This window comes from Saccopteryx leptura, chromosome 5 (assembly GCF_036850995.1).
Source record: "Saccopteryx leptura isolate mSacLep1 chromosome 5, mSacLep1_pri_phased_curated, whole genome shotgun sequence".
Lineage (NCBI taxonomy): Eukaryota > Metazoa > Chordata > Mammalia > Chiroptera > Emballonuridae > Saccopteryx > Saccopteryx leptura.
Genome location: NC_089507.1, coordinates 216,075,129 through 216,099,457, shown reverse-complemented (window position 1 = coordinate 216,099,457; position 24,329 = coordinate 216,075,129). Strand labels below are relative to the sequence as shown.

The following is a 24,329-nucleotide window of genomic DNA, read 5'->3' as shown; positions in this document are numbered from 1 at the left end:
GTGTGTGTGTGTCTGTGTGTGTGGGGGAGGCTCCACACAAGTAAATGACGATGAAGGACACAAGTCTACAAGCCCCACCCATGCTTATACGACTTCCAATCAGATATTCGATGTCTCACTCAAATAAAAACAGATAATCAGCCTGACCTGTGGCGGCACAGTGGATAAAGCGTCAACCTGGAATGTCAAGGTTGCTGGTTCAAAACCCCAGGCTTGCCTGGCCAAGGCACATATGAGAAGCAACTACCTATGAGTTGAAGCTTCCTGCTCCTCCCCACCGCCTTTCTCTTTCCCTTTCTCTCTCCTAAAATCAATAAATAAAATCTTAACAAACAAACATATAACCAAAGGTCTACCAGACATCTGACCAAAGTGTCTAACATCCAAGAGCAAAAAAGAATAAATTTAAGAGACTCGCTAAGGAAACAGAGATAACACAAGGAGCAGAAGAAAACTACAACCTCTAAAAGTGAAGAAAAGACACCACAACTACATCCGTAAACAATGACCAGGGTGATGTTGAGAGAAAGCGGAGCAGCGGTTTGCTTAGGGACGGGAGAGAGGGAACAGGGACCAGCAAGAGGCACAGAGAACTTCCGGGGGTTGTACCTTTATGTACTCTCTTGACTGTGGCGATGGCGTCACGGGTATAGATGTATGTCAGAACTTATCTAACTGTATACTTTAGGCATGGATTATTGTATATTAACTATGCATTGATAAAGCTGTTGAAACAAAATAAATGTAAAGAGTAGGATGCTACAAAACACAAGAATAACAAAAAATAAGAAAAGACTCCTTTATAACAAACAAACAAAAAAGGTAAAAGCAGAAATAAAATTCAATAGGCTAGAACAGTGGTCCCCAACCCCTGGGCTGTGGACCGGTACCAGTTCGTGGGCCATTTGGTACCGGTCCGCAGAGATAGAATAAATAACTTACATTATTTCCGTTTTATTTATATTTAAGTCTGAACAATGTTTTTTTTAAAAAAAAAAAAATGACCAGATTCCCTCTGTTACATCGTCTAAGACTCATTTTTGATGCTTGTCTCGGTCACGTGATACATTTATCTGTCCCACCCTAAAGGCCGGTCCGTGAAAATATTTTCTGACATTAAACCGGTCCGTGGCCCAAAAAAGGTTGGGGACCACTGGGCTAGAAGATAAAATTGAAGACATCTTCTAGACAGGAAAAGAAAACACAGCAAAGGAAATTAATGAAGGAGATACAAGATTTTTTAAAAAAATTAAAGGTTCAATTAGGAGATTCCACACCTGACCCGTCTGGTCCCTCCTGGCAGTCCAGAAAGAGAGACCAGATTAACAACTAGGAGGAAATGCAAGAAATACAAAAAATTTCCTAGAACTGAAGGACATGACCTTTCAGAATAAAGAACCCGCGATACGCTCAGCATGATGAATGAAAAAGGACGCACACAGAAGCACATCATCATGACATTTCTCACCAACAGAGGTAAAGATCTAACAGCTTCTAGAGAGAAAATAAAGGTCACTTACAAAGGATCAGCAACCAAGCAGCATCTGACTTTTCAATAACAGCCAAGAAGCCTAGAAATATTACAAAACCTTTCAACATCTGAGATAATAGTTTCAAACGATGCTCAGAGACAACCAAACAAGTTAAAGGTAAACTAAAAAAAAATGTTCAGGGCCCTAGCCGGTTGGCTCAGTGGTAGAGCGTCGGCCTGGTGTGCAGAAGTCCCGGGTTCGATTCCCAGCCAGGGCACACAGGAGAGGCGCCCATCTGCTTCTCCACCCTTCCCCTTCTCCTTCCTCTCTGTCTCTCTCTTCCCCTCCCGCAGCCAAGGCTCCATTGGAGCAAAGATGGCCCGGGCGCTGGGGATGGCTCCTTGGCCTCTGCCCCAGGCGCTAGAGTGGCTCTGGTCGTGGCAGAGCCACGCCCAGAGGGGCAGAGCATCGCCCCCTGGTGGGCAGAGCGTCGCCCCCTGGTGGGCGTGCCGGGTGGATCCCAGTCGGGCGCATGCGGGAGTCTGTCTGACTGTCTCTCCCTGTTTCTAGCTTCAGAAAAATACACACACACAAAAAAAATGTTCAGACTTGTATGTAGGGTCTCCTATGCATTCCGTATCTCAGGAAGGACGAGCGGATGTTAACCGGAAGAAAGACCCAAGGACTGTACCAGGAAAGAGAGGAACTAATACAGGAAAGCAACAAAGGAGTTCCACGGGACAGGAAAGGGATGTCTTCAGACAGAAACGGTGGAGGAGACCCAGAGAGCAGCTAATCCAGGTTAGGGCAAGGGGATGATGAGCTCCAGCAGGGATCTCTTCAAGAGAAATACAATGGAACCAATTAATTCATTGATATATTTCACCATGCTGAAATGGATTTTATTATGTTGCCTGAGAGTTTGGAAAAAAGAATCAAGGATAGGTATATAGACACTAGGCTAATGAAAAATATTACGTAATGATTAACCCCACCCCAAAAGCCCCATAATGTTGACAAAAAATAAACGTAATGACACTCTGAAGTTTCAATGGCAACTAATTTTTACATGGTCTCTGTGACACACAGCTGCTGGCTGGCCCTTGAAGTCCACCTGCCTCGTCCTCCACAGTAACGGAACCACTACCTGAGCCCAAGGCTGTTAGGTAGGGATGCCACTGCCCAGCTAGATGTGGCCAGGTGACTAAGTGCCAGTCAATGAGATGAGAAAGCGTGCTACACACAGTAACGGGGTTGTGCCCTCACAGGGAACGCTGGCTGCCGACGGGAATGCAGACAGGGCGGGGTTAGCCATTTTGGATCCTGAGGATAAGAAAATGAGACCCAGGGGAAGTGGGTCTCGGACAGCTCCGTGGGCACGGCTGCCCTAGCAGATCGTACCTCCCCCTGCGCGGAAAAGAAACTTCTCCCTTTTCCAGCCACTGACATTTTGGCTCTCCCTGACACAGTCAAACCCGCCTCGTAACTATTATAACGATAACATCGTAAGCACTGAATACCGTGTTAAAATATACCGAGGAGGGGGCAGGGATGTAATTAAGCTAAATTTTTCTTTTCTGTTGAAATAAATATATTAATTAAATTTAAAGTTAAGCTATCAAGAAAGACCAGCAAAACAAGCCATGAGCAATGTGGATGCAAATACTCATAGAAACCGCTTCACCTAGTTTTTTTTATGAGCCTCTGGGGGAAAAAAGGGGTGGGACACAGGACCTCTGTGCTTCCTTTTCAGCCTTATGGCACGGTACAATTAAACTTCTAAAACTACAGATGTGTAATATTTTGGTAAAAATAAGTTAAATCTAAAAATTACGTTTCCCTCATAAACTGCTATGAACTAGATTCCACACTGAATACTCGTTAATAGTCTGCTAAAAAAAAAAAATGGGACATAAATAGATGTCTAGGGAAATGGGGATCAGTAAGAAATTGATTAGAACGTATTTTTTTTTTAAACGAGAGAGAGACAGACAGACAGACAGGAAGGGAGAGAGATGAGCAGCATCAATTCATAGTTGCGGCACCTTAGTTGTTCATTGATTGCTTTCTCATTATGTGCCTTGACTGGGGGGCTCCAGCTGACCCAGTGACTGACCCCTTGTTTAATACAGTGACCTTGGGCTTCAAGCTAGTGACCATGGGGTCATGTTTAGGATCCCACGCTCAAGCTGGCGACTTCAGGGTTTCGACCCTGGGTCCTCAGAGTCCCAGGTAGATGCTCTACCCACTGTGCTACTGCCTGGTCAGGCTGATTAGAACTTCTTATTAGAACTCTTTTGAATGTGGGCACTAAAAACAAACTCCCATATTTAGCTTTGCATATACTGCTCAAAATCATCCCACTTTCCCATAATTTGGCCTCAACAAAGACATAATAAAAAACGGTTTCATTTTTATCAATACAGGTACCTAGAACATTGACGGCAACATTTTACTTTTTTTTTTTTTAGGGACAGAGAGAGAGACAGAGAGAGAGAGAGAGATAGGGACAGACAGACAGGAACGGAGAGAGATGAGAAGCATCAATCATCAGTTTTTCGTTGCAACACCTTAGCTGTTCATTGATTGATTTCTCATATGTGCCTTGACTGCAGGCCTTCAGCAGACCGAGTAACCCCTTGCTCAAGCCAGTGATCTTGGGTCCAAGCTGATGAGCTTTTGCTCAAACCAGATGAGCCCGCGCTCAAGCCAGCGACCTCTGGGTCTCGAACCTGGGTCTTCCACATTCCAGTCCCACGCTCTATCCACTGCGCCACCACCTGGTCAGGCAACATTTTACTTATTTTTAAAAATAAAAATAGGGTTAACAAACCCTACCATCTTACCCGCAAATCATTTAACATCTGGTGTATTCTTCGATTCCACTTCTCTTCTTCAAAACTTTGTTCGTCTCCCAGTGACGCCTGTTTGAGCGACTGATAAAACATTTCACTTAAGCAGATTTTACTGAATGTTTACTATTTGTCGAGCGTCGCGTTAGCTGCTATAAGAAACACAACTATAACAAGGAGCCAAACAAGGGGCCTAGACTCTGATAACAGAGAGAAAAAGACGAGCATACAAATATAGATCAATTTTTGCAGGATTTTATCAATACTCCCTAGGCTATCATTTAAAAAAAAAATTTTTTATTGAATTTACTGGGGTGACACTGGTTAATAAAATTATAGAGGTTTCAGGTGCACAATTCTACACTATGTCATCTTCATGTTGTATTGTGTGTCCGCCTCCCTCCAGTCCCCCTCCAACACCATCTACCCCCCCTCCCCTCCCCCGCCCCGCCCCTTTTCCCTCCTGCAATCTCCACACTGTGTCTGTGTTCTATTTTCCTCTGCTTAATCCCGTCATCTTTTTCCCCTAGCCCTCTAACCCCTTTCTCCTCTGACAGCTGTCAGTCTGTCCTCTGTATCCACGTGTCTGTTTCTATTTTGTTGCTTTATTTTGTCCATTCGATTCCACATACAAGTGAAATCATACAGTACTTGTCTTTCTCTGCCTGGCTTGTTTCACTGAGCACAGTGCTCTCCAGATCTATCCATGCTGTTGCAAAAGGTAAGATTTCCTTCTTTTTTTATGGCTGAGTAGTAGTAGTCCACTGTGTAAATGTACCAACGCTTTTTCTTTCTTTCTTTCTATCTCCTCATCTACTCATGGGCACCTGGGCCGCTTCAGATTGTGTAAATAATGCTGCAAAGCACATAGGGGTGTCTTCAGATATACTCCCAGAAGGGGAGTCACTGGATCACAAGGCAGTTCCATGCTGAATGTTTTGAGGTAACTCCATACCGCTGTCCACAGCGGCTGCACCAGTCTGCATTCCTACCAACAAGGCCTGAGAGTTCTCTTTTCTCGACATCCTCGCCAACACTTGCTTGTGATTTACTGATGACAGCCACTCTGATATCTCATTGTGGTTTTCATTTGCATTTCCCTGGTGATTAGTGACACTGACCATCTTTTCAGATGTCTATTGGCCATCTCTATGCCCTCTTTGGAGAAGTGTCTATATATTTAGTTTCTTTGCCCATTTTTAAATTGCATTTTATTTTTTTGGCGTTGAGTTTTATGTTCTTTATAAATTTTGGCTATTAACTCCTTATCAGATATATCATTGGTGAAAATGGTCTCCCATTCAGTGGGTATCTTTTCATTTTGATCATTTCCTTTGCTGTGCAAAATTTTTAGCTTGATGTCCCATTTTTTTTCCTTTGGTTTCCCTTGCCTGAGGAGATATGTCAGAAAAAATATTGCTATGAGAAATGTCTGAGATTTTATTGCCTATGTTATCTTTTGGGATTTTTATGGTTTTGAGTCTAACATTTAAGTCTTTAATCAATTTTGAGTTTATTCTTGTGTATGGTATGAAAGGGTGGTCTAGTTTCATTTTTCTTTGAAAGTATCTAATTTTTCCAACACCACTTATTGAATAGACTGTCTTTACCCTGTTGTGTATTCTTGCTCCCTGTCAAATATTAATTGACCATAAAAGTGTGGATTTATTTCTGGACTCTCTGTTCTGTTCCATTGATCTATATATTTGTTTTTATGATTACTACATGCTGTTTTGATTACTATGGCCTCGTAGTGTGGTTTGATATCAGGTAGCATGCTTTCTCCAACTTTGTTCTTCTTCCTCAAAACTGCTGCGGCTATTCAAGTTCTTTGGTGGTTCCATATAAACTTTTGAAATATTTATTCTAGTTCTGTGAAATATGCCACTGATATCTTGATATGAATTGTATTCAATCTATAGATTGCTTTGAGTAGTAGGAATATCTTAATAATGCAAATTTAATTCTTCTATCCATGAACAAAGTATATGCTTCCACTTATTTGTATTTTCTTCAAGTTCTTTCTTCAGTGTCTTACAATTTCCTGAATACAGGTCTTTTACATCTTTGGTTAAATATATTCCTAGTTATTTTATTTTTGATGCAATTATAAGTGGGATTGTTTTCTTAGTTTCTCTTTCTGATAGTTTATTATTGGTGTACATAAATGCAACTGATTGCCCTGGCTGGTAGCTCGGTTGGTTGGAGCATCGTCCCAGTACACCAAGGTTGTGGGTTCAATTTCTGGTCAGGGCACATACAAGAATCAACCAAGGAATGCGCAAGTGTAACAACAAATCAATGTTTCTCTCTTTGTCTCTCTCTCAAATCAATCAATTAAAAATGTTTAAAAATACATCTGATTTCTGGATGTTTATTTTGTATCCTGGTACTTTACTGAATTTATTGATCAGTTCTAGTACTTCATGTGTGTGTGTGTGTGTGTGTGTGTAATCATTAAGGTTCTCTCTCTCTCTATAGTATCATTTCACCTGTCCCAGGCTATCCTCTGATAAGGCGCTCCAGACAAAAGGGGATTCTGCAGTCTTTACTGGTAGTGCCTTTCAGAGTATCAGGCCCTTACTCTGAAAAGTAGTCAGCAAAGAACACCACTTTTGACTTATCCAGCTCTGGTCAATCTGAACTCAGTTAACAGGAGTAAACAAAGCTATATAAAAGAAAACAAAACTGCCTTGCAAAGGACTTTATCTGACCTCGGTGATACTACAGAAGCTCTACCCACAACTGATGTTTAGCAGTTTGTGTACAATGGGGTGAGAAGCTTTGTTCCAGAACGATCAACCAGCTGTCTGTCGTGTTATCTGAATAGATTCATTCTTTGAAGTCTTTAAACCTTCAGAAACACCTCAGTACTGAAAAACTGTTAAGCTGAAATCCCTTCACAGGAATTGACCCGAAGCTCTTAGCAGCGAACAGCTTCTGAGCTGAGCACAGAGCCGGGCACAGGAGAGGCGCTGACGAGCCTCAGTAAAGAGCAGGCCGACAGAGGGCTGGGGAGGAAAGTGGCACAAAGTGACCTACTTTACAGCTTTTCCTCGGCCAGCTCTGACCGGGCAGCCCCACAGCATCCGTGTCACCCTTGTCACAGCTTCCCTGCCAGCCCTCACGTATACCTCTGGGGCCCAGGCGCTTCCTAAAAGTGCTTTCAATTCCATGGACTCCAAGATGATTTCAGAAATGTCCAGAATGTTCTGTATGACATTTTAAATTATTTGCGGCACGGGGACTGCTGAGTCCCCGCTGCCACCAGCTAGACTGGCTTGCTTCCTGGTCCTGCCTATGCTGTATCCTTTCCTGCATTTCAAAGAGACAATCTGAAAATACGGTCACTTTATTCTGAAGAGTTTCCCCATTCCCTCCAGATACAAACTGATGTTTATACCTTTGTGATCCGTTCTGGGATAAATGAGCTCGTCCAACGACTAATGTTGATTTTTACTGTTAAATACACAAAGTGATATTTTTCAAATGTAAAGAGCCACCACGGTCCAACTCTTTGTGAAAGGTCCGTGAGACGGCAGCTTCCCCTACACTGCACGGTGACACCGACCGGGAACAGGCTCTGGAGAAAAGCCTGTGTGCTCTGCTGGAGCCTGTGCACTTGATCCATCTGGACGCCCTGCAGCTGAACCCATTGTGTGGAGAGCCCGGCGGATTATGAAGAAGCTGAATTTGTGCTGTGTTGTGGTCTGCTTGGCCCTGTATGAAAATAAGTTGTGTGGATGGAGGCAAAGAGAACGGCAAGAGCGAATCAGCCCACTGCTGGCTCAGCTGTGTAAATGTTGCGGGTAGAAAGTTCAGGCATTCATTCTGTCTTATAATTCACTCCTAACAATAATGTATTTAAACATAAACTTAGTATCAGGCATTCAATGTTTTGATATTATTTACTAAGAAACTTCTGCTAAAACCCATGACAATCTTAAAAATGTCTTCAGCAGTTTCAGATAGAAACTAGAGAAACGAGGGTAATAATATTATATATACGGGGTTAGGCGGGTCAGACCTTACTGTTTGTTTTGTTATTGACTTGTGGCCCTTTAGGAAGACTATTTTCTTTTTCTGATCTCTAGAAGTCACATACATACATATATATACATACATACATACATGCACACACATATATTCAATTTCATGGGACTTTACATCCCATGACACACACGTGTGTGTGTGTGTGTGTATGTGTGTGTGTGTGTGTGTATACCTCTGAACCATATTATATTTTGGAAAAAAAAATGACCAAACATTTTTCGGTAAATAAGGTGAATAAAGAAAAAAATTTCTGGCCCTGGCCGGTTGGCTCAGTGGTAGAGCGTCAGCCTGGCGTGTGAGGGACCCGGGTTTGATTCCCGGCCAGGGCACATAGGAGAAGCACCCATTTGCTTCTCCACCCCCCCCTCCTTCCTCTCTGTCTCTCTCTTCCCCTCCTGCAGCCAAGGCTCCATTGGAGCAAAGATGGCCCGGGCGCTGGGGATGGCTCCTTGGCCTCTGCCCCAGGCGCTAGAGTGGCTCTGGTCGCGGCAGAGCAATGCCCTGGAGGGGCAGAGCATCGCCCCGTCGGCGCATGCGGGAGTCTGTCTGACTGTCTCTCCCCGTTTCCAGCTTCAGAAAAATACAAAAAAAAAAAAAAAGAAAAGAAAAAATTTCTTTTTTTAGGCCCTGGCCGGTTGGCTCAGTGGTAGAGCATTGGCCTGGCGTGTGATGTCCAGGGTTTGATTCCCAGTCAGGGCACATAGGAGAAGAGATCATCTGCTTCTCCACTGTTCCCCTCTCGCTTCTCTCTCTCTCTTTCTCTCTCTCTCTCTCTCCCCTGATCCTGCAGCCATGTCTCGATTGGAGCAAGTTGGCCCTGGGCACTGAGGATGGCTCCATGGCCTATGCCTCAGGCGCTAAGAAGAGCTCGGTTGCTGGGCAACAGAGTAACAGCCCCAACTGGGCAGAGCATCACCCCCTAGTGGGCTTACCAGGTGGATTATGGTCGGGGTGCATGTGGGAGTCTGTCTCTCTGCCTTCCCTCCTCTCACTAAAAAATTAAAAAACAAAATTTTTTAAATCATTTAAAATTTTTGTTTCAGTTACAATTGACATACATTATTATATTAGTTTCAGGTGTGCACCCCAGTGGTTAGACATTATATAACTTACTAAGTGATTTGTCTAATAAATCTCGTACCCATCTGACACAATACTTAGTTATTAGATTATTGACTATATTCCTTATACTGCACTTTACATCCCATGACTTTTCTATAATAACCAATGTGTGTTTCTTAACCCTTCACCCTTTGCACCCCTCCCCCCCACACACCTCTCCCATCTGGGAACCGTCAAAACGTTCTCCTTATCTATGAGTCTGTTTCTCTTCTGCCTGTTCATTTGTTCTTTAGAGTCAATTGTTGATAGGTAGGTATTTATTGCCAATTTATTGCTCGTATTTTTTTTTTAATCTTTTTTTTCCTTCTTCTTTTTATTAAAGAAGATCCTTTAACATTTCACGTAATACTGGTTTGGCGGTAATGAACTAACTCCTTTAGCTCTTTCTTGTCCGGAAACTCTTTGTCTATCCTTTGATTCTAAATGGTAGCTCAGCTGGGCCGAGTAATATTGGTTGTAGGTCCTTGCTCTTCATCCCTTTGAATATTTCTTGCCCATCCCTTCCGGCCTGCAGTTTCTCTTGAGAAGTCAGCTGGAAGTCTTACGGGAGCCATTTTGCAGGTGACCGTTCTGTAGGTCACAGCGGCAAGAGTGCCGTTTTGGAGGTTCTCTCTTTGTCTTTAACCTTCTGCATTTTAGTTGTGATGTGTCCTGGTGTGGGTCTCTTTGGGTTCATCTTGTTTGGGACTCTCTGTGCTTCCTGGATGTGGGGGCGCTGGGACCCCTCACTCCTCAAGGGCAACCTCGGTAGCGGAGACATCCCTCTTGATTTTTATCTGCCACCCATGGGTGGGGGCCAGCCTGCTCCAATCTCTGCCCATCTACCAGTCTCCACATGGCTTCTTCTTCTCTTCTTTAGTTCCCTAGTTGTAGGACTTCCATTCAGCCAGATTTTAGGCGGTTCTGAAGGACGGTCGTTCTGCAGGTTAGTTGTAATCCTGATGAGGTTGTGGAGGATGTGAGTACTGTGTGTAACTATGCTGGCATCTGGACCAGAAGTCTCCTAAAGCAGAATTTCAAATGCCCTCAGCTACACCCCAATACAATTCTGCTTCTCTACAGATGTAATAAAAATAACTTAAAACAACAATTCTCAACATTTTAAATCTGTGACTGCTTTTGATAAGCATAAAATATCTCACAGCTTCCTTTAAAATTATTTGAAGTTTCAAAATAAAAAAGTCAGAGCAATTCTGAATGTGTATTATCAAACCACTCACACACATCTCTGTCGAGATCACTAATATAAATTATAATTTTAGAAAGTCACATGATGGCTCTAAAAAACAGTTTTTAGGTAGACACTGTCTTAAAAGCTAAACATCTAGGAACTAAATTTTAAAGAACATTTCCAAGACTGTACATACATTTACCAATCCAACTGGACAATTTTCAATTTCTTGTACCACGCTGACATTCACCAAAGAGGATTCCTCAGCAGCCAAAGACACAATATCCTGCTAAAGCAAATTAGAGAAAACCAGGGAAGTTACCACAGCAGTAGCAGTCATCGCAGGAACAATCTCATTTTGTTAAATGCTCTAATCACCCCAACGCCCACTTATAAAACTAATGTAAAATACTCTACCCCAGGCAGGCAGCCCCGACTTAAATCCTCCAGTTTTCCAGATGCCTCCCACAAAGGAAGAGCTTGCAGGCCCCTTCCGGCCTGGCTCCCTATCCTGGTCACTCCCGTTTCTCATGACACTGCAGGTCTCCTCGCAAACGTCTCTGCTGCTGTGAGGCATCTTACCCATCCCAGGTCCCCTGCCACTAGTCTCATGCCGGGGACCAGGTGGCAGAAGAAGATGTGCAAACAGAGGCAGTGAGAACAAGGGAAGGGACATTAATATCCCCACCCAAGGCCATGACAGCATTCTTGCCACCCTGCTGGACCCGTCACTGGCAAAAGGGAAGCAAAACTGCATCTGGAAGGGGAGCAAAGACCTAAAGGAAGAAGGGGAAAGAGAAAGCCAGCAGGTCTCCCTTCCCCGTCCTCTCCCTTCTTCATTGCTATAGAAGCTGTCAGCCCTCCCACCCCCGTTCACCTTCAACCCATCCCCAAGCTTCCTTCTCCGCGGTCACCTCTGGTCCCGATTAAGTCAGGCGCTTCCTACCACGGTGTGCTCGATTTTTCACCTCAGCTTTTACAAATTGTAGTGAATACAGGGAGCTGCATTTTATTCTTTCGTATACACGTCGGTGGAGGTGTACGTTTTTCTCTTTTCACTTTTGTGAACAGTCTACATGTGAGGTACTCTCAGTGTCGCAGTTACTTGACACAGAGATCCGGTTTTACGAAGATGGAAAAAGGACTCATCAGAGCCAGTGCGTTCCTGCCCCTTCAGACCGACTGTGCCCCCCTTGCCGACTACATTCACAGCTGGTCACCATTCCGGGGGAGCAGCACGACAAGGGAACGGGAGCTCAAAGCGTGAGCACAGGACAAAGGGGTAAAAGGGTCAAAAGGACCAGTGCATCAATCTCTTCCCTTCCCTTCAAGCACTCGGGAAAATCAATTTTGTTAACACGTTCAACAGCCACCAAGTACACAAACTTGCTTAGTCGTAATTTTCCGTAGCAGGGCCAAGCCATGCCCGAGCCCAAATAAAGAGTATTGGAAACCCAGGATCTCCACACCCAGCATGTTATCAGATATTTAGCAAAAACACATTCTCTTCCTATGCCTGATGAAACTGTCTTTCCTCGCAAGGGCATTCAGTTTCAGTGTGGATGGACTCTGAATTCCCTGAGTGGTTATCAAAGCACAGTGAGGACGGAACAGACTAGAAAAGCCCTGGTTTATTTTTATTGGGTGTGGCTATAATATCTACATGTGTGTAATCAATAAAGTAACAACTGAGAAAATATTTTAAAGTACATTGTTTCCAAGTAACTATGTTTTTTCCCCCCCCAACTATGTTTTCCAAATGAAAGTTATGTCTGTAAATAAATTTTTTTCTGAATTTTATTTCGGTCATGGATCTTAAGATGGTCTTTCAGATTCAAAGGTAATATAACTGTGGGTCTGCAACATATTATTCTGGCCCTGGCCTGTTGGCTCAGTGGTAGAGCGTCAGCCTGGCGTGTCAAAGTCCTGCGTTGGATTCCCGGTCAGGGCACACAGGAGAAGCACCCGTCTGCTTCTCCAGCCCTCCCCTTCTCTCTTTCTCTCTCTCTCTCTCTCCCCTTCCTGCAGCCATGGCTTGACTGGTTCAACAAGTTGGCCCTAGGCGCTGAGGATGGCTCCATGGCCTCGCCCCAGGTGCTGAAATAGCTCAGTTGACAAGCAATGGAGCAGTGGCCCAAGATGGGCAGAGCATCACCCCTAGGGGGCTTGTCGGATGGAACCTGGTCCGGGCGCATGCGGAAGTCTGTCTCTCTGCCTCCCCTCCTTTCACTTAACAATAATAATAATAATAACAACAACAACAACACATTATTATTATTCTTAGATGTGGGAAGGGTGAATTTATGATCAAAATCAAAACATAGGTGCACTGTCTAGAGTCCTAAAAGAGTCCATGACCTTGAATGTGGGGCCTAGTAGTATTCTCAGCATATAACCAGATTCAAGTACAATCACTTATTAAATGTACTATGCAAAATACTACTTCAGTACGAAATTTCTTATCTTGTGCTTTACTATTTAAACTTCTAGAAAACATTGTTCTGTGGATACAAATCATGTTTTCTGTAGTACTGCTACTTACTAAAGAAATAATAGGCTGCTATGACATGAAATACAAACTATAAGTGTAAGAAGTCTCAACGTCCCCTCTGATATCTGTGTCAGAGAAATAATAATATTTTTATGATTCTCTTTGGTTAACTTACCTCAGAGTTAATATTTTTATTGGTATCCCCACGAGAGCTACAACTAGATCCATTGATCCCATTCCTCCAAGTTTTGGGTTGACTTAACTTACGCCGGAAATGTGTATCTTTCATCACAGAGGTCTCTGGATTATTAAGAAAGTAAAGATTTCACCAAAAATATCTTTCCAACTTAAACTGGAGTATGATTGTCACAGAAGAAAACTTCCGGCATTGGAATCCATTTAAGCAAAGGCCACACAAACTCGCCATGGTTCCCAAGTCTCACGTATTTGTCTTCCACTTCCCCACGTCCGCCTCTCGATCACCTCCCTCCCTCCCCAGCCTCCACCAGCCGGCTCCTCGGCACCCAGCCCCGTAGATTTACACACGGACAACACGGGTGGTTCAAGCCCACCTCGGTATTTCGTTCAGCAGATTTTAATAATTTCAGGAAGGGTGAGAGGAAGCAGAGGCTCACTCACCACATACGCTGGTTTTATTACTCCTTTTTATAACAGTCACAATAACAATCGGCAATTATTGACACTCCGTGGACCCTCCGGGTGTGTGGAAATACGTGTCTCGGGTTAACCACCCGTGTTGTTTAAAATGCTATCACTAGGTAACTTTTCATGTTAGTTGTTTTAAAACGAAACATTATCTTACTAGATATTAAGATTTTCTTTGCTGAAGGTTTGTGAGCTCTACCTTTGGGGGTGGAGGAGGAGGGAAAGCGTGAGATTAAAACTATTACACATTGTATGTAAACGTCATCTTTTTATGTAGCTTTACTGACAGTGATCGACCCACAAAGCAGAGAGATATAACGCTGATGTAACACTTCCGTTTCAATTCAAATACTCTTCGAGAGCTATCATTTATAGTTGGGAATATTAAAATGGGTCCCATCCTCATTTTGAAATGTAAAAGAAGAAATTCTGGGTTCTACAACATCCCCTGCAATCTCAGCAGAACCAGGGCGTCTTACCTACGATGTTTGCGCCTCCCATTTCTTCCTTGATTGATTCCTTCTCTACCAACTTCCTTCCAAATTTAAAGCCAGAGGACAGAAAGCATTGCGCAAACAACTGTAAAAAAATACGCATGTTGGTTTCCGGTTTCTGTACAAGCAAAGCACTTCAATAATATACAGGTGCACTCACGCTGAGTCAAAAGTATGATCCACGCACATCCATACAGCAACTTCATTCAAACGAACGGTATATTTTCTCCTAAGTTTAAATTCTTGAATATACAAGTGTTCATATCCATTCATTTATTTATATTTATTTATCACCAAATACCACAGCCATGCCGAGGGCTGGGAACGATTACCAGTCTCAGTTCGCTGTGAGTCAGGTCCTGGGTAGCGGAGGACAGAAGCGTGCCCACCTCGCCCTTCCTCTTCCACATCATCAGCCTTTGGGTGGGAGGCGCGAGCTCCAAAACCATGAGAGTGTCGGCAAAGGAGGTTAGCTGTCTGTGCATAATCCTGCTGCTGAGCTCCTTGACTGGATCTATGAGCAATTTCCTCTTTTTGATTTTCCTTTTCCAAGCAATGTCTAAATATAAGAAACAGGCACAAGTGTGACTGGCTGTCCGCCTCTGGAAAATGATATTCTAGGCACTGCCTAGCGAAGAAGTGTCTACTCCACAATGCAACCTGCAGAGCTGCACAGAGAAGGAAATCTTCTCTCTGCCGCAAATCATTACGCTTTGCAAAGCTTCTGCACAGCCAGAGTCTCCGGGCAGCCCGGGGCTCACACGTTCTGGACGGTGTGGCTGCAAGGTTCTGAGGTGGGGCTCTGCCCACCGGCTCAGCGGACAACTGAGGCAATATGGAGCAGGGGGTGTCCACAGGGAGGTCGGTCAAAGCTGTGGTTCCGAAAATAGCTACATAACAGAGTAACTTTGAAACACTAACTTGTATTTGCCAGGCATATTGTTTTCCCTGCCCCACTGAAATTCATTCACAAAGTCCAAGTGGGTAGCCCATGGGGTTTCCCTCCTACAGGTAATTTGACTAGGTAGGAAGCAGAGGTCAACGTTTTTCCACAGTAGAAATGCAAAAGGGGAGGGAGGGCGGGTTAGAGTTCCGAGAATGAGAAGATCTGAGGTCAGCGGGGGCCCGGAGGAACAGGAACTGGCTTGCTGATGTGCCTCAGTGAAATCCCGGGAGCACGAATCCCAGAGGGGCTGGCTGTGTCGTGACCTGCCTCAGTGAAATCCTGGGAGCCCGAATCCCAGAGGGGCTGGCTGTGTCGTGACCCCAGAGGCCATGTGGAGGCTGGGACGGTGAGCACTCCAAACTGGTGTGAGGATGACCGACGTTCCCTTCCACTTGCCACATACTTCCCCCACATTCTGATACTACACGGCTCAAGGCAGATAATGGAGCTAGCTATATGCAGGCTGAAATTCTTGCCAGCCCTGCGGGATAGAGGCTCGAGGTTGAATTTGGTAGAGAGAGAGAAAAAAAATTGAATGCTTTCTTCCTTGCATGCCTGAGTTTATAAACTGAAATCCATATCAATTAGACTACCTAAACCTAATGCAATTCTTAAAAGGTCTAGGTATATATTCGATTCCTATTTATTGTTTATTCCTAAAAACACGCTTGAGGTGAAACATTAGAAGAGAGAGTGCCTCTCTTCGGATCCTTTGATTCGGCCTTATTTTATATTCATTTACGTGTTCTTTATTTCCTGATCAGATGATGTTTCTTTTTTTTTTTTTTTAATTGAGTTTATCGGGATGACATTAGTTAACAACACCATACAAGTTTCAAGTGTGCAACTCAACAAAACATCATCTGCACACTTCACCGTGCGTCTCTCGCCCAAAGTCAAGTCTCCTTGGGTCGCCATGTACCTCTCTGCCCTCTCCCACCTCCCTCCTCTCCCCTTCCCCTCTGGCCATCGCCATACTACTGTCGGTGTCCTTGTGTGGTGCGTGTGTGTGTGCATGCGTGCGCGCGTGCGTGATACGACTGTATATTTCTTAGAAGCAGGAACCATGTCTTCTTTTGTGCCCAATACCGAGTAATGGCTCAATCACTCCTGGGATTGAACTCAGTGAAAAATTTTCCAGTTTCCCAGCCGGGAAATATGGCTTGACTAGAATGCAACAGAATGAAAGGATCATCTCAGATGATCGTCCTCACACTCTTCCTCTACTGTACTGTAAGTGTTACTACTAGACTGACCGCCTTCTAGAACATTTCACAGATGATTCAAATATCCAACAGTCGGTAAGACAGTAGGCATCGAACGTAAGAGCGAAACACAAGAACGACTCTGACCTGAAGCGTCAATGGGATCAAGGGTAAATCCTTCCTCTTCACTGGAAAATGCGGTTCCGTTCATTTTTCCATTTTCCAATAGATGTCTACACTCTGGATTATCTGGTTCTGCCAATCAACATAGCCATTAAAGGATTTTATATAAAAAAATAGCTAGGGGGCTGTAGGATATGAAAGTGAAAGATAAACCAGTTGAAGGTAGTTATGTTGCTAACTGGAGCCACGTCTGCATTCTTAGAATCATGTATTCAATACAAGTTGAAGAGGCTCAGCTGCTACATGCTTTGGGACCCATGGTGTCTAGGTGAGTCATGAATCGTCACCCTCTTTTGCATGTATGACACCTAAGGCTGAACTTTGAGGCGACTGTGGCTATAGTCATAGTAAAAAGTGAAAACAGTGCTACCCACCGTAATATATTTGATTATATGTCTGCTAAAAAAAAACACCCAAAATGTATTCTGTTAAATCATTTAATTATCAGTTGACCCATAAAAAACCCAATAACTAAATTTTAACTGCCTATCTCTTTGTACATTTTAAATTTCTACTGCTGTGTTAGAAAGAAAGTGGAACATCAAAAAGAGTGAAGAATCAAAATGAGGCTAATTGTACTTTTCATTCTTAAACGTATCAGACTAAAATAACCAAATCATTTGAGGTAAATGATTCTCATAAATTTCAAGTAGAAAAAAAATATGTCCTCCCCACTTTTAATTTCTCTCCAATTGTATATAGACTGTCATACCATATTAATATCAACGTGGCACTAACATAATGAATAACCATGTTCACGTCAAACACTAATGACGCTTTTACCATGTAACATACGGTAATGATTCAAAAGCACAGTACTCTGGCAGAGTAGTCTAATGTGCTCTCGTACCAAGTAAACCCAGTCTTGGCTAAATAACCATCACTGTGCCTTTCTCAGAACCCAGTTTCCTATTCTACATTGTCTTGAGTCAGACTAAGAGTTTTGAGGGACATTTTTTTTTTATTATCTTCCTATAAACTGCTTCTTAAGCTCAGAAGTCCTGAGGCTAAATTTGAGCACTAGCAACGGTTCACTTTCTATACAAAGGAAAATTTCAACACACCCATCATAGTATCGGGAGGCTCAGGAAGCAGGGATATTTCTCCATTCAAATGCCCGTCTTCTAACAGGACAGCCTCATCATCATCTTGCAATAGATTGTCTTGAAAAACACAATAAATACTTCTGTTACACAGAGTTTGAATCTATCTGTCATTTGTACACCAAACCTTGATCGACATCACTGCATGCAAGGAATTATAATGTAAAAGGACGCAGAAATGAATAAACCCTACGTAATTCGATTTGACTGGCTACAAGACTATCACGTTTCACGCAGGGGACACAGAATTTTATGTACTTCATTTTCTTTATGAAAAACCTATTTTCAGAGTTTTAATTTCAGGGACTCTTTACTAAACTAATGCCAAGATAGTAGCCTTGTTACAAAGCCATGTGTAGGTTTCTGTCAAGAAGTAAAAGTGTTCAAAATCTTTCTGTAGAGATCTAGGGTAGAGCCACTGTCTTTTTGCACCTTCAAGACTCCAGAAGTTTGCCACAACCAGCCTTGTGAAGTAATTTAAGAGAATGAAACAAAGATTTGCTGTATAATGTCAATGGCTTTAAAATATCACATATGCCTCTGGATTTCCTAGTCTTTGTCCCCCTATTTCTATGATTACTTGATAATAATACAACAGAAAAAATAAACTATAAAATGCCGGACAGATCCTTAGAATAGCTCTCCCACAATTTCTGTCAAAGGAAACGACGTCTTTTGGTATATGACCTGGTACACTTTGTGTGGCGTACGCTAATCTCATTCTTTCCCTTCTAAAACTTAGGAATTTTTTTTTGTTGTTGTATTTTTCTGAAACTGGAAACGGGGAGGCAGTCAGACAGACTCCTGCCTGTGCCCGACCGGGATCCACCCGGCATGCCCACCAGGGGGCGATGCTCTGCCCATCCCGGGAGTAGCTCTGCCATGACCAGAGCCACTCTAGCGCCTGGGGCAGAGGCCACGGAGCCATCCCCAGTGCCTGGGCCGTCCTTTGCTCCAATGGAGCCTCAGCTGCGGGAGGGGAAAAGAGAGAAAGAGAGGAAGGAGAGGGGGAGGGGTAGAGAAGCAGATGGGTGCCTCTCCTGTGTGCCCTGGCCAGGAATCGAACCCGGGACTTCCGCACACCAGGCCGACGCTCTACCACTGAGCCAACCGGCCAGGGCCAAACTTAGGAATTTTTAAAACTAAAAAGAAGCAACCTGTATAGAAATTGTGCTTAAACAAATGGCTATTTACTTGGACCTAGCTTAAGTGTTTAAATATACTACAAACTTTGAAAATGTGTGTAAAAAAAATGCAGTGATTTATATGACATAGAAACACACATGGAATTTTAATTTGATCTAATCTACTAAATACATGGTATTCATTTCATAGAACTAAATACCCAATTTCTACAGAACCAGACGGCATACCAATCATCTCTCCCGCAGCCCCTTCATCACCAAAGCCATCTCCACTGTCACAGAGCAGGGATTTCTCTCCACTGAGGCTCCCAGAACTATGTTCGACCAACGGGCCACCGGAGTTCAGCAGTATGCTGTTATCAAAGAAGCTCTGACTTCTGAGAATTTCAGGTTCCTCTCCTAAATAAACACGTATCATTAATACCAAGTTAGTCAGAAACACACAGAGTTTGACGGTTGGAAGGAAATTCAGATATCAGTCTATAGCCCCCCCACCCTCATTTCACAGTTAAGGAAGATGAAAGCTTAATTAAAGTATTCAACTAAAGTCTCAGTTAATCATTGGATACTGGATTTCTAGTCTAACGCTTTTTCTAATGCAGTAAAAAAATAAAATAAAAAAGCCAAAACATCAGGATAAAGTTTTTAGTTGTGGTACAGTTTAAGAAAATTCCCAAGTTACTATTGGCAGTGGAATGATTCTTCTACTTTCGGTAGGTTACGTCCTGCCTGATGTTGCTCGTAGTATCCCGATTTAGGGGAGAATAGCACTAAGGGATAGGGCAGGAAGGCTCAGAGAAGTTAGGTCGTTTACCCAGTATCACACAGCAAGTCAAGAGAGAAAGTCCAGATTCAAACCCAGGTCTGTCCACATACTAAGAACAGGTTCTTCCCACATATACCAGAAAAAAAGGTAAGGACGAAATTGTTGGTGGGTTACATTTATACATCGAAAGACTCGTGCTAAAGAGATCTCTACTGGCACAGAAACATCTATATCTATTGGCATTGTTTCAACACAGAAAAGGCAAATATAACCGAGTATACTGTAATTTGGATTTCCCAAATAGTCTCACCAAAGCTCTCAGCTTGAAAAAGTAGATCCCTGTGATACTCTTCTCTGAGTGTGATTTCTTCTGGTCTGCTTTGGTTCTGAGCGAACTGTTCTAAAGCATCAGTAGCACTGTGGGGAAATATGACATGGAGGAAAACATGTGAACAGACGTGTTTTGTAGCACACCGCAACACAAGAACAAAGGAAACCCTAAAACAAAACACACAGAAGAACCCAGATCTTATTACAAAGATAAAAGAGATTCTGTAAAATTCTCTCACTAGTATTAGTTATAAACACTGCTCACTTATACATGTATATGATCTCTGGGTTGCCAACTCCAACGGTCCACTCTCAGTCCTATTTTTATCCTAACCAAAAGCATCTGCAATAGATGTTAACTTCCTCCCTTACGGAATACTTTCTACTTTTGGCCTCTGCAACACTCCCTCTTGATTTTCTTTCTACCTCATTGGCTGCTCCTATTCCATCTCCTTTGTCAGTTCTTCCTCATCTCCTAGACTATTAACTGTTAGGAGCGACCCAACACTCAGTCCTCAGAACTCAATCTCCCTCTCTCCCTTTAAAAATCTACACTTACTCCCTTGGGGATCACCTATGACTCCCGGTGGAAGGTCCATCTATATATTCACAACTCTCAAATGTATATGTCACATCCAGACCTCTTTCCTGAATCTCAGACCCAGATATTCAACTACTTACCTACTGCCCCTGGATGTATAACAACAGTCACTTCAAAACTTATGTCCAGCCCTGGCTGGTTGGCTCAGCACTAGAGTGTTGGCCTGGCGTGTGGAAGTCCTGGGTTCGATTCCAGTCAGGGCACACAGGAGAAGTGACCATCTGCTTCTCTACCCCTTCCCTCCCCCTTCTCTCTCTCTCTCTTCCCTACCCTCCTGCGGCCATGGCTCAAATGGTCCAAGCAATTTGCCCTCCCCCCCCCCACCGTGCCTAGGATAGCTCTATTGTCTTGCCTCAGGTGCTGAAATAGCTCAGTTGCTGAGCAATGGAGTAGCAGCTCCAGATAGGCACAGCACCCCCCTGTAGGGTGGATCCTGGTAGGGGCGCATGCAGGAGTCTGTCTCTGCCTCCCTGCCTCCCTTCTCTCACTTAATAAAAAAACAACAACATATGTCCAGAATCTAATTTACTTCCTTCACCCTGCCCCTGCTAAACCTGCCGCTCCACAATTATACTAATATCATTGTGTCAACTCCATTCTCATGTCAAAAATCATACAGTCACCCTTTATTTCTCTCTTTCTCTTAAAGCCATAAGCAATCAGCAAATTCTGTGGGCTCTGGCTTCAACATGCGTTCCTAACTTGACCGCTACCACCCTGACAAAATGAAGTCTGGGAACCAATGACATCCACGGTCACTTCTCCCCTGGACCTCCTACTGCAATCGTCTCCCAGGCTCTCTGCTTCCGCCCCTTTCCCCTTAGGGTAAGTAGCCCCAGGGAGCACATTTAAACAGAGTCAAATCCAGGCACTCTCCTATTCAAAACCCCCGCTGGCTGTGCTCCGGGTAAAATAAAAGGCGAAGGGCAGCCTACCCGCAGCCCACATCTGCATTCCCGGCTCCCCTGCTATTCCACTCCATCTCACTTGCTCTTCGCTGCTCCTGGGACATGCCCACGCCACTGCCATCACGCCTTTCCACCTGCTCTACCCGAAACATTCTTCCTCACACGACTGAACGACTCATTCCTTGGCCTCCCTGTAGGTTTCTGTTCTGACCCGGTTCGAGACGCCTTGCCTGGCCGTTCTAGTATTTCATTTTATTTTCTATTTCTCTTCATAACGACGATCATCTCCTATGATAACATATATTTGCTTGCTTGTTTATTGTCCGTCTGCTCCAACTACATTGCAGGACCCACGCAGCCAGGAGCTGTATTTTGATTCACTGCTATCTATCTCCTCAGCACCCAGAAACATGTCTGGTTTGTAAGGCACCCGCTGAACATTCATTGAATGAATGGGCGAATAGGCTGTCAACACTGCGAATAACATTTAGCATATATAATGATGTATTTTCTGGTGTTCTCTGAAATTCCACACTCAATTTCAAGTCCTCCGACTGCATGTTTACTCTGGTTGCTAACTGCATTCTGTGTGCATCCACGAAATCGGGAGATGAAACAGTAAAATACCAGGAGAGCCGAATCGAAAGGAGAAGAAATAAAATAGTTACTTCACGTTCTGCGCTTCAAAATCATGGAATTCTTCCGGCAGTGTGATAGCACTGTAGGCTGCTTCAAAACTCTCTTTTGGAAGGTCAACTAGTCCTGAAAAGAATAAACGGGCACATCCAATAAGCAGGGACTCTATGTGAAATAAGAAACTCCCAACTAAACCTCCTTCCATTTACACAAGACTTCTCTCACTGGGCCGCTGCTCAGTCTCCTCACCGGCTTCCCCGTGTCCACCTCTGCCCCTCTTCCGTCCATTCTCTACCCAGCAGCCCAAATATTTTAAATGCAAAGTCGGATCAGATCGTGCCTGTGCTTAAAACGATTCAGTGACTTCCCCGGTACATTTCAATGGAATCCCAACTTCTCATCGGGGCCTCTGCCGCCCTACAAACCTATCCGCGTTCATCTAGCGACACCCTTTCCCTCACTCGCTTTACTCCAACCACACTGGTCTTTTTGTTCCCCAAACAAGCTCAGCACTTTTTTCACCTCAAGACCTTTGCTCTGGCGGCTCCCTCTGCCCGGACTGCTATTCCCTCGGGGGACTTGTTTAGATGACCGGGTAGTTCTCATTCTGCAAGACTGAGCTTAAAGTCTACCTTCTCAGAAAGGTTTTTCCTGACTAGCCTAACTGCAATCACATTGGCTCCTCTTTCCTGTTGTGATACTCTTTCTACATTCCACCACAGCATAATCACAATCCATAATTATTGCAATAATTCAAAATAAACATTTTCATGATCTGATTTCTTTTTTTTTTCTCGTTTGTCCCTGTATTCCAGAGCCTAGCATAGTGTTTCACATAAAGTACGGGGGTCAATAAACATTTGTGGAATAGATAAATGACACAACAAACAAATGGTCTGTATTTGATATCATTATAAATCTTAGAGATTATACAGGTATTTTAAATAAAGGAAAAAAACTTGTCAATCCCAAATAGTAATTGAGGGGCTTGCATGTGCAAAGCACTAAGAAAGGTACTACTATAAGAGATTCAGAAAACAAGTATGGCAGAAATTTGTCTTCAAGGAGCTTACAGATTAGTGTGAGAGGCAAAGCACATACCTAGATAACCATAATACAAGATGGAAAATGACGAATGTCTTAACGTTAAAGTTAAATTTCAAAGGCTTTATATTTATATTATATGCCAATGTCCAGTACTTTGGGATGTCTGGAGATTTTTAAAAGTATTTTTACTAATAGCATCCTACTTAAGGAGTCTTGAGAACTCTGAAAACAATGACAATAATGGATACCGAGGTTTCGTCAATCACACTATTTCTAATTTATCTCAAAAGGCAGAAATAGACAGGGCAAACAAAGCAACACATTAAAACTGAACATCCAAGTTTGCTGCACAAGTGTGGTAGCATTAAGTATAATTCATACATAAACACATAAACATGCAAAAACACTACAAGTTTTTGAAAGCATGATGATTTCTTGCAAACACAGGAAAAGAGCAAAGGAAAGAATATAATTTGTCCATACCCATGGAAGATTCCTCTGTATATTAATACTTCCACTATACTCCCAGTGGAATTACAGAGTGCCACCAATTAAAAGGGCCCACCCAAAATAAAAATGCAAAAGGGGACAGGGACAGGTGAGACAAATCAACATGGCACATATACCTGGACGAAATGTCATCTTCATTTTAAGCAACGCTTCGCTGCAATCTGCCAAAAGATATTTTGCCTTCCTATTATAGATTCGAACAACTCCCAAAAGAAGGTGTCCTGAAGTTCGAAGTGCAATGGTCACCTTTCAATGATTTTTAAAGTATTAGAACACTAAGAATTAGATGCATAAACCCCATTCTGTGAAAAATCACAAAAATCATGAGAATGTCTTCTCTTTGAAAAAAAGCAAACATTTTGTATTCTTATTTAAAGGAATTCACTTGACTTCTACCTCACCGTGTAAAATAGTTAACTTTTTCTTTCTTCGGTGAAGATACCTGACTGCGGTGGTGAAGCGGAGCATGCCGCTGTTGGCTCTATGGGAAGAGCACCCGCAGTCAGGTGGACCCATGTTCAAGCCTCGGCTCAGGGCCAGAGGCTGAGTCATTTAACCTGCCTGACCTTCAGTTTATTAATAATGGCTACAATTTCCTGTATACTCATTCTGTGCCAGGTGTTGTCCT

At 43.3% G+C, this 24,329-nt stretch overlaps 1 protein-coding gene across 1 annotated transcript in view; it reads right to left on the bottom strand.

Annotated features, from left to right (window-relative positions):
* The window catches only part of RAD21L1 (RAD21 cohesin complex component like 1), a 31,914-nt gene that overhangs the window by 2,790 nt on the left and 4,795 nt on the right, over nucleotides 1-24,329 (bottom strand). Inside the window, exons 3-13 of the mRNA XM_066386282.1 lie at nucleotides 23,818-23,947; nucleotides 22,177-22,270; nucleotides 19,980-20,086; nucleotides 19,132-19,302; nucleotides 17,720-17,818; nucleotides 16,620-16,727; nucleotides 14,654-14,880; nucleotides 14,307-14,406; nucleotides 13,337-13,461; nucleotides 10,873-10,959; nucleotides 4,319-4,396 (exon numbers count right to left, since the gene is read on the bottom strand). Coding sequence (XP_066242379.1) covers nucleotides 4,319-4,396; nucleotides 10,873-10,959; nucleotides 13,337-13,461; nucleotides 14,307-14,406; nucleotides 14,654-14,880; nucleotides 16,620-16,727; nucleotides 17,720-17,818; nucleotides 19,132-19,302; nucleotides 19,980-20,086; nucleotides 22,177-22,270; nucleotides 23,818-23,947 — 1,326 coding nt within the window. The remainder of the gene's footprint in view (nucleotides 1-4,318; nucleotides 4,397-10,872; nucleotides 10,960-13,336; nucleotides 13,462-14,306; nucleotides 14,407-14,653; nucleotides 14,881-16,619; nucleotides 16,728-17,719; nucleotides 17,819-19,131; nucleotides 19,303-19,979; nucleotides 20,087-22,176; nucleotides 22,271-23,817; nucleotides 23,948-24,329) is intronic.